This window comes from Chiloscyllium plagiosum, chromosome 28, assembly GCF_004010195.1.
Source record: "Chiloscyllium plagiosum isolate BGI_BamShark_2017 chromosome 28, ASM401019v2, whole genome shotgun sequence".
Taxonomy (NCBI): domain Eukaryota; kingdom Metazoa; phylum Chordata; class Chondrichthyes; order Orectolobiformes; family Hemiscylliidae; genus Chiloscyllium; species Chiloscyllium plagiosum.
Window position 1 is genome coordinate 17,977,494 of NC_057737.1, and position 10,650 is coordinate 17,988,143.

Consider the following 10,650-nt stretch of genomic DNA (forward strand, 5'->3'; position numbering starts at 1 on the left):
AGTATGCAATATACTGAATGCCTTTTGAACATTGAATAGTAGAATTGTGTGGCACAGGATGTTGGGTCTATTGTGACCTTGCCAGTTGCAGCTGTAATTTTTCCTAATTATGAACATATTTTACCTTTACATTATAAGGTGATGCAATAATGGCAAACAAATTTGCAATCACTAAGGCTACAGAAAGACAGACAGTATGCAATGCATATGCAAATATTCTTTCAAGGTAACTTTTGCTACTAGCTTATTCCATTCTTCCCTTTTATTCTCAATGAAAATACACATTCCTAAGAAATCCATATGGATTAAGATTGAAATGTTAAGAGAAACCATTATTTTTAAGTCTCATGAGGAATAAAGATCTCTCCTTTTGACTACAGCACTTTAGGAAATAATTGCACCAGATGTAAATGCCTAAATATGAACATCTCTATTGAAGGGTTTAAGCATTTATATTTTACTATAGGGATAATAGCTATGTTAATTCAAATTCTTTAACATGGGTTTAAAGAGAAAATTCAATTGAAATAGAAGTTGACAGCACTAAATGAGGCCACAGATTCATTGTGCTCACTTGGCTAGAATGAAACAAAATTAAATCCACTGCCATGTTCTTGGAATACAGTAAAGGGGGTATGCTATTTATTCCATGAAGGGTAAAGATTAGAATGGTGCCGGAAAGGCACAGCATGGCAGGCAGCATTCGAGGAGCAGGAAAATCGACGTTTCAGGCAAAAGCCCTTCATCAGGAGCCTCAGGGCTGGAGAGATAAATGGGAGGGGGTTGGGGCTGGGAGGGGAGGCAGCTGACAGTGCAGTAGGTGGATGGAGGTGGGGTAAAGGTGATAGGTCAGAGAGGAGGGTGCAGCAGATAGGTGGGACAGATCATGAGGACGATGCTGAGCTGGAAGGTTAGAACTAGGGTAAGGTGGGGGGAGGAGAAAATGAGGAAACTGGTGAAGCCCACATTGATGCCATGGGGTTGAAGGGTTCTGAGGGAAAAGAGGTGGTGTTCTTCCTCCAGGCGTCGGGTGGTAAGGGAGTGGCAGTGGAGGCGGCCCAGGACCTACATGCCCTCAGCAGAGCGGGAGGGGGAGTTGAAATGTTTAGCCACTGGGCGGTGGAGTTGATTGGTGCGGGTATCCCAGAGATGTTTTCCGAAGCGCTCTGAAAGCAGGCTTCCAATCTCCCCAATGTACAGGATACCGCATCAGGAACAATGGATGCACTAAGTGACGTGTGGAAGTGCAGGTGAAGCTTTGATGGATGTGGAAGGCTCCTGTGGGGCCTTGGACAGAGGTGAGGGGAAAGGTGTGGGCGCAGGTTTTGCAATTCCTACCGTGGCAGGGGTAGGTGCCGGGAGGGCTGTTAGGGGATGTGGATCTGACCAGGGAACGGTCTTTATGGAAAGCGGATAGGGATGGGGAGGGAAATATATTTATTCCATGAAGTTTGTTTTGTCGTTCACCTGAATCAAATACACATCATTTTAGCTTCACAGAATGAAAAGGCTTTTTTTTAAAAACAGGAAAAATACTCAAAAAATACAGTAATAAAAAGTACATACACATCAGTAAAGAGGACAGGTGAATCAGAGCGATGAGACTGCACATCCTGCATAGCATTCCACTCATTAATGAAGGCCTGGTTAGAATTGATACGGCTCTCATAATAACTGATCCATGTTAAATAAAGACTCCCAGGGTAGTAGTTGTGCGTCCTGGCAATCTCACAGGCTTTATGCAAACTTTGCAAAGCTGACCTGAAAATAGAAATAATTTACATAGTCAGTGTCACAGATCAAAGGATCTTTCAAAAGTACTTAAGAAATTAAATTTTATTTTGCCTGTAATGATAACAAAAAAATAGTTGTACATCAACAAAGGAAGTACACCAAGTCCCCATTTTAAGTCAATGTATATTAACACTGCCGATATAACAGGACTAGGTATATGCACTTAGCATCTGTATTTACACGTGTGTGTGTGTGTGTGTGTGTGTGTGTGTGTGTGTGTGTGTGTGTGTGTGTGTGTATATATATTCTTAACACCAAATGAAAAACATGTCTCATGTGATGTAGGTTTGTAATATAGTATTAGGGAAGCTGGAGTTAAATGTGTTTTTGATTTTTATTACCATGAGTTACTCTTAAAGGGTTAAAACAGCCTTTCCAAAAGAGCCATGTAACTCGAGAAAAATGACAAGCAAGCCACGTGGTACGATAATTGAAGTGTTTACCAATTAAAGCTCATACAATCTGGAGACAACAGAACAGAAGCCATAAACAGATTCAGTTCAGGACAAGAGATGCACACCAACAGATAAACTGTTCAGCAGTCTCAAAGTAATAAAATCAGGGAGATATCAATAAGTCCCTTTGTGTTTCAGGAAAAGACAGAATCTCTTCTGGTGAACTGTGCAGAAAGTCGCCAAAAAGAAACACATGCATCAGTTGAATGAGAAACTAGAATGGAGAAAGGAGTGATGCTTCACTGGGGTTGGGTGTCTGTAAAGGGCAATGAGAAAAATGTATAATGTGCTATAACTGTTTCAAACTCATCAGCATATAGCTAAAATCCACAAACAATAGAAGAATTTCATCGTTTACAGGATTTCCTCAACAAATAATCAACTGCTCCTTACTTTCACTGCCCTTCTTCTTCACTCTGTCTCTTTCTGTAGCCGCATATAAATATATAAGTGCTATAAAACAATCGCCATGTTATTTGAGAATACAAAACCATCTTTTAGCTGAAACTTCATTAACAAACTGCCACTGGAGGAAAGCTTCAAATGAACAATGGAAAATGTACAAATACTATGTTCAAAAAGTCCTTACCACATTGCTTGTACAGACACAGGTTTAAAGATGTGAATTCTGTTCACTGTTGACACACTGAATCCCCTTGAGACAGAAAGAAAGAAAAAAATGACCATAACATCTCGGAGCAAAATTTGGACATTCACCTCATCCAGCCTGTTCCACCATTCGATTATGATAGGTACGTTGATCAACCCTATTTGCCTGCCTTTTCTCCATAACCTTTGATTCCCTTACTGGTCAAGAAACTATATATGCTGTCTTAAATACACTGACTTAGTCTCCACAAACTTTTGCAGTGATGAGCTCCACAAATTCACCACCCTCTGGAAGAAATTCCTCCTCATCTCAGTTCTGAAGGGTCACCCCTTCACTCTGATGCTGCACCCTTGGCTCCTGGTCTCTCTTACTATTAGAAACATCTTCTCAACATTCACACGATTCAAACCTCTCCGTATTCTCCAAGTTTCAAATAGACACCCTCATATCATTCTAAACTTCAACTTATACAGATCCAGAGTGCACAACCACTGCTCATATATCAAGCCCTTCATACCTGCAATCAGTATTACAAACCTCCTCTGAAGCCCTTCCAATGCAATCACATCCGTCCTGACGTATGCTCACAATATTCCAAATGCAGCTAGACCAGAGTCTTATACAGCCTCATCAGTTCTTGTATTCTAACCCCCTTGAAATGAATGCTGAATTTTCATTTGCCTTCCTAACTCCCAAATGAACCTTGCATGTTAACTGTAAGAGAATCCTGAATGAGGACTCCAAAATCCCTTTATGCTTCACTTTTCCAAAGCCTTTCCCCATTTAGAAAAATAGTCCAATCCACTATTCATCCTATCAACGTGCATAACCTCACACTTTCCCACATTTGTATTCCATCTGCCACTTCTTTGGCCACTCTCCTAGGCCATCCAAGTCATTCCACAGCCTCCCCACTTCCTCAATACTACTCGTCCCTCCACCCATCTTTTGTCATCTGCAAACTTAGCAACAACACCCTTCGTCCAGATCCTTAAATGCATAATGTGATTACTTGTGATCCTAATACTGTAGAAATCCACTAGTCACTAGCTGCCATTCTGAAAATGACTCCTTTATCCTCACTGCCTGCTGCCAGTCAGCTAACCTTCTATCCATGCCAGTACCTTGCCCTTAACACCATTGGCTCTTATCTTATTTAGCAGCTTCCTGTACCACATCTTATCAAAAGGTCTTCTGGAAATCTAAATAGATAGTGTCCACTGGCTCCCCTTATCTAATTTGCTAGCTACCACCTCAAAAGAATTCTAAATAAGTTGTCAGGTACAACCTCTCCTTGACAAAGTTGTGCTGACTCAGCCCGATTTTCCCATGCACTTCCAAGTACTCTGCAATTTCATCCTTAATTATGGACTCTAAAATTTTACCAACACCTGAGGTCAGGCTAACTGACCTAAAATTTCCTGTCTTCTGCTTCTTTCCCTTCTTAAACAGGGGTGTTGCATTAGCCATTTTCCAGTCCTCTGGGACACTCCCTGACTCCAGTGATTCCTAAAAGATCACCACCAATACCTCTCCAATCTGAACTATCTCCTTCAGAACTCTGTAGTCCATCTCATCTGGATTTCTTCACCTTCAGACCTTACAACTTGCCCAGCACCTAAGTGATGGCCACTACACACATCTCTTGCCCCCTGACTCTCAATATTCTGGTATGGTGTCTCCCACTCAAAACTGATGCAAAATACCTAATCAGTTCCTCTGTCATTTCTTTAGTCCCCATTACTACTTCTCCAGCCTCACTTTCCAGCAGCCCAATGCCAATCTTGCCATTTTTTTTTTTTTTAAAAAAAAGGTATCTCCTTTTAGATTACTAGCTAGCTTATCATTTTTTTCATATTTGCATCCCTTTCCCCACCCCCATTGCTTTTTTAGTCATTCTCAGCTGGATTTTAAAGGGTTCCCAATCCTTTGACATTCCAATATTCAACCATTGTTTGCTTTTGCTTTAATGCGGTTCCTTTCCTTCTCAACCATGCTTGCCTTATCCTCCCCTTAGTATGTTCCTTTCTCCTTCAGATGATTTTCTGCTGTGCCTCCTAAATTAACCATAGATATTCTTGCAGCTCCACAGTCTTCCCTGCGAGGCTCTCCTTCCAATCAATTCTGGTCAGCTTCTCTCTCATGCCTTTATAGTCACGCTTACTCAATTGTAATACTGTTATATCTGATTCCAGCTTCTCTTTCAAACGGAATAGTGAACTGTATCACTGCCCTCTTTGGGGTTCCTTCCTCTTAAGCTCCCTGATCAAGTCTGCCTCACTACACATCACTAAATCCAGAATTGCCAGTCCCCAGTTGGCTCTAGGACAAGCTGCTTCAAAAAGAAAATCCATTACCAATCTGATTTTCCCAGTCCACCTGAGTATTGAGGTCCCCTGTGATTATTCTAATAGTACTTTCCTTCTAAGTTATTCTCTTTCCCACATCCTGACTACTGCTAGGTTCCCCAACTCTACCCACATAAATTAGATTCTACTACTTGCTATTGATATAAATTCTCACTAACATGGCAACCCCGTCCCTCTGCCTGTCCTTGGATATTTAGCTCCTAGTCCTGATCCCCTCACAGGCACGTCATGGTGATACCTACAATATCGTACCCTCCAATTTCAATCTGCATTACAAGCTAATTTACCTGGTTTCGGACACTTAACAGCTGAACTGTCCACAGCACTCCAAAGTTTGCTCAGACCAGTGTTTTTATTTAAAAATTTTTTTTTTTATATAGGAAATATACAGAATGTACAAGGAGTCAGAAAGTTAACTCTAAATAATTTAAGCCTGTAATTACCACATCTTTTAGCTGTGGTGAAAACTAATTCCTTCCACTCAATATCTTTTAAAAAAAATTAACTATCTTGACTAAAGACAGGATGTCCAGATTTCCTTGTTGCTTCTCAGATCTGCTACAATGAAACTTTGTGTAAGCTATGTAGACAGCAAAATGAATATGAAGCACCTATGCATCAGCACATGAATTAAGGAACACAAACTTGAATCAAGGATGGTTGGCTTGGCCAAGAATTCCCACTGATATTTCTTGTCAATTTCTCTCAGATAGACTCCTTACATATTAGCAGTAACAAATGCCTTTCCTTTGTGCTGTCTTGAAGGCAGTATCATGGAATTAAAGGAATTTTACTACTTGGCACTTGGTACTAGATTCTCAAGGTTTCACTAGTCAAGATTAGATGTTAGGCACCCAGTGTACTTACCCATCGCCATCCAAATGGATCAGTGTGTCACTCCATAAGGGAAGAACTAGGCCCATTGTGCAAGTACTGCTGCAAAGATAACGTAATCTAAAATTAGTATGGTTTCTCTATACTTTGTTGCACAGTACTTTATGCAGATATTTCCTACAGAAGCTATTACAAGAAGCCACAATTAATATAAACCATAAATCTGCATGTGGATTGTAACTAGAGTAGACCATTTGGACCTATAAGGCTGAAACATTGCTCCCATTTCATATTCCTCAGTTTTTAAATCAGGAAGAAAAAAGGACAGTTTTTCCATCTTTGATAAAGTAGTAATATTCACTTACAACAAAACTTTACTGCATTCTTACATATGGTGACCCACAGTTCTCTTTCAAATACCAGTTACAGTTAAAAATCATGTTGGTCTTCTTCATGCTTACCCATGAATATAAATAATCAGAACCACATCTGCATCCTTCAGAATTCAGGCTCTGACCTTTTAACTAATCATACAAAACAATCAAGTCCCTTTTCAGGTTTCCTACAATTCTGAATTGAGTATATAATTGGCATTCACCTTTGGAACAAAAATCTAAGAATTCAATGCCTAATTATAAAGCACCTTCACAAGGACTGCAGCAATTAAAAAGTGGTCATTTACTAACTTCTAAGAGAAACTAGGGTTAAATCATAAACATGGCCCAGTCAGCATCAACTACCTGTACGAACAAATTCAAAAAATGATATGGCAAAAAAAAACATTGACTTTGCCAGGTTAAGTTTTATGAACACCTAAAAATTAGTTATTATTTTGATTTTAGCTATGGTAAGAGACATATTAAGAGAACAGCTTATTGTAAAATGATTTGTGTTTTTAAATAAGAACAGGCAGTAGGCTCCTTTTTTATGTTGTTTCAGCACTAATGCATTTGTTTACTTTGCCATCCTGGTGACTTTTGGGTTCAAGAAATAGAACATAGAACAATACAGTGCAGAACAAGCCCTTCGGCCCTCGATGTTGCACCGACTTGTGAAATATTCTCAGCTCGTCCCCCTACACTATCCCAAAATCATCCATGTGCTTATCTAAAGATTGTTTAAATCTTCCTAATATGGCTGAGTTGACTACATTAGCAGGTAGGGCATTCCACACCCGTACCACTCTCTGCGTAAAGAGCCTGCCTCTGACATCTGTCTTAAATCTATCACCCCTCAATTTGCAGTTATGCCTCCTCATACATGCTAACGTCATCATTCTAGGAAAAAGACTTTCACTATCTATCCTATCTAATCCTCTGATCATCTTGTATGTTTCTATCAAATCCCCTCTTAGACTTCTTCTTTCCAATGAGAACAGGTTCAAGTCTCTCAGCTTTTCCTCATAAGACCTTCCATCCAGACTAGGCAGCATACTGGTAAGTCTCCTCTGCACCTTTTCCAATACTTCCCAAAATGTAGGGACCAGAACTGTAATGATGCATGAAAGTGAAAATATAGATCAGAAACTACTCCTATCCATTCAGCAAATCCTCAGCATTCCATTTGGATAGCAATATCAGTAGCAGCAGACATTTTGTGGTATAAATAAAACTACAAGTAGCCTGGCACCAGATTGTTACAGTGGAATAGTTGCTTTCAAAATTAAATAAAATAAGGCTAAATATTTATAATGCAAGAAGAACAAAAGTGGGCAAGCTTATGTATGTCAAAGACAATTAGGTATTCAGCTATAGATTCAATGCCAATAGATAAAAAGCAACTGGCTTGTTAGAGGACATATCCGACTATTTTTTCAGTGTATTGTTCCTAATCCATAATTTTATTTTTATTCCGTAGTTTATCACCTTAATATTAGCTTTACCCAAAGGCCAGGCAGTACAGAGATACACCAGGTCTAGACACAATTCTTTCCAAATACTGGTTTTTGAGGTGTGCAGATGATGTTTGAATCAGGCACTGCAAGTATAAATTAATATACACTTTTAAAATTCTATCAAATGATGTAGAATTTAGCATAATCACATGTACAATCAATTCTGGAAACCATGCTCCTTGTAGTTAATACATAGCATTGCTAAAGAACTGCAGGGCTCAGGGACAGAGTCAACACAAATAACTTAGGTTGACTGCACAAAATGAGCTCATGGAAAGTTTTATAAAAAGCTCCCAATGATCAGAGGTTATTCTTACTTCCTCCCCCAGCCACATGCTTAAACCATTTCTAATTGCACCTTGTAAAAGGATGGCGTTCAAGAATTACCAATCCCATCCAAGGAACTATAAAAAGAGTATGTGTTGTCTTGTTTACATAGCAACAAGCAGCCATTTATCAACATGAACCCGACAGATACGGCACTTTATATTTTCTTGGTCACAGAATTTGAAGTGTACTTAATACTGCATATTGTTCAGTTAAATTAGAAATAGCTACTGCAGGAAGATCTTTAGAACAATGTTTTCAGCCTTATGATAGAACATCATTGAGTAAAGCCTATAACTGTTCACTGACAACAAAAATTTAAGTGCATAAGGTGACTCAAGCCGTTATCACAAGACAAAGCACACTACACTAAGATTAGATGTCATAAGTAACGTTTACATTTTTCTCTTATTCTTTAACACTAATATCTCTGAAGTCGGTATCATTTGATGGTGGTTTTCTGACCAAGCTTTCTGAACTTTATGAACTCAACTTAAATGCTCCAATGCAGAGACTCAAGTCAGTTAATCTCTTAAGGTTCTGACTCCAGACACTATTAAATGTGCTGCTTCATTTATTGAGGTCTTCACCTCAACTTGAAGATAGATACTACAGCACAACAAAAACAAAATATTAAATTGCTGGTTAAAAAAAGTGATATGACTAGTACGAGAATAAGTTTAAATAAACTGGGGAGAGGGACAGAGATTCAGAGACAAGCTAAACTAAAACTACAATGCCAAAGGAGCAAAAACAAAATCAAAGACTCATTTCATATAATCCAAATAAATAATCGGCCTAATTAAAATTAGGATATTTGAACAGGATACAGTATTCATAAGCATTTTTAAAAATAAATATATCCAAATGGTCCAATAATGGCTAAAATCAAATCATTACATCCAAAATTATGTTGACTGAAAGTATTTACCAAATCATTAAACTGTGCCACCTTCAGACAAAGCATTTAAACAATAAAAATACTTCATACATGAATAAATGAAATCTATACAAAACAAGCATTCTGTAACATAACATGGCAGTTGTTCCAGAGGGTTCGGGTATGACAAAAAGTAACAACTCCTCTTATGGTTAATTGTGTTAGCTTAAATCACCCCAAATATTGTTCTGCATTATCCGTTTCAGAATTTATTATGCCAGTTGAATATCTTCACTATATTTAGCAACATTAAAAGTTCTGTTATTACTTAGGTATGCTGGTAAAATGGCAACAGTTTAAGCATGAAGTTCTCTTACCTATCCTTGAAGAAATCCATTCCCAAAACAATACTTTCCTCTGTATCTTGTCTACCATTGGTGGAAACTACCACCATGTACCGCGTCAGTTCCAGGTATGCACTTTCCAACCGTACAGCCTGGAATTATTCAAAAGAAAACTTGCTCAAAGAAGGCTGACATTTTAAGTTTTGTTTCAACAAAACCAAATCCATTAAGTCAACTTATCCTTTCCAACATGGGGACTAATTTCCAGTATATTCATTTCAATGAACTGCTCGGAATGTAAGTCAACTGACATGAGAAATGCTTCTGGCCATCATGCCATCAATACAAACAAGTTTACAGCTATTGCTAATTATCCAGTTCATTTGTTGGATTCATCATGGTAACAGAGGAAAAAAAACAAATTAAAATGTGATTTCTGTTAAAAGTGAATCTACATTTTATTCACTATAACAATAAGAAACCAGAAGAATTCACAGACATGAATGGCATTGTGTGCAGTTATAGTCAGAGTCATAGAGATGTACAGCATGGAAACAGACCCTTGGGTCCAACCCGTCCATGCCAACCAGATATCCCAACCCAATCTAGTCCCAACTGCCAGCACCTGGCCCAAATCCCTCCAAACCCTTCCTATTCATATACCCATCCAAATGCCTCATAAATGTTGCAATTGTACCAGCCTCCACCAAAACCTCTGGCAGCTCATTCCATACACGTACCACACTCTGCGTGAAAAAATTGCCCCTTACATCTCTTTTATATCCTTCCCCTCTCACCCTAAACCTAGGCCCTCGAGTTCTGGACTCCCCCACCTCAAGGAAAAGACTTTGTCTATTTATCCTATCCTTGCCCCTCATAATTTTGTAAACCTCCATAAAGTCACCCCTCAGCCTCCAATGCTCCAGGAAAAATAGTCCCAGCCTGTTCAGCCTCTCCCTGTATCTCAGATCCTCCAACCCTGGCAACATCCTTGTAAATCTTTTCTGAACCTTTTCAAGTTTCACAATATCTTTCCGATAGGAAGGAGACCAGAATTGTACGCAATATTCCAACAGTAACCTAACCAATGTCCTGTACAGCCGCAACAGGACCTCCCAACTCCTGTACTCAATACTCTGACCA

The 10,650-nt window shown here is 39.0% G+C and overlaps 1 protein-coding gene across 5 annotated transcripts in view; it reads right to left on the reverse strand.

Moving 5' to 3' along the window:
- Nucleotides 1–10,650, reverse strand: part of ssh2a (slingshot protein phosphatase 2a) — a 169,203-nt gene that overhangs the window by 28,727 nt on the left and 129,826 nt on the right. For 3 of the 5 annotated variants that reach the window (XM_043718419.1, XM_043718416.1, XM_043718421.1), the window contains 4 exons: nucleotides 9,541–9,659; nucleotides 6,096–6,164; nucleotides 2,839–2,904; nucleotides 1,567–1,761 (listed from right to left, as the gene is read on the reverse strand). In XM_043718419.1, the coding sequence (XP_043574354.1) occupies nucleotides 1,567–1,761; nucleotides 2,839–2,904; nucleotides 6,096–6,164; nucleotides 9,541–9,659 (449 nt within the window). The remainder of the gene's footprint in view (nucleotides 1–1,566; nucleotides 1,762–2,838; nucleotides 2,905–6,095; nucleotides 6,165–9,540; nucleotides 9,660–10,650) is intronic. The other 2 variants (XM_043718420.1, XM_043718417.1) reach the window with 1 other exon arrangement.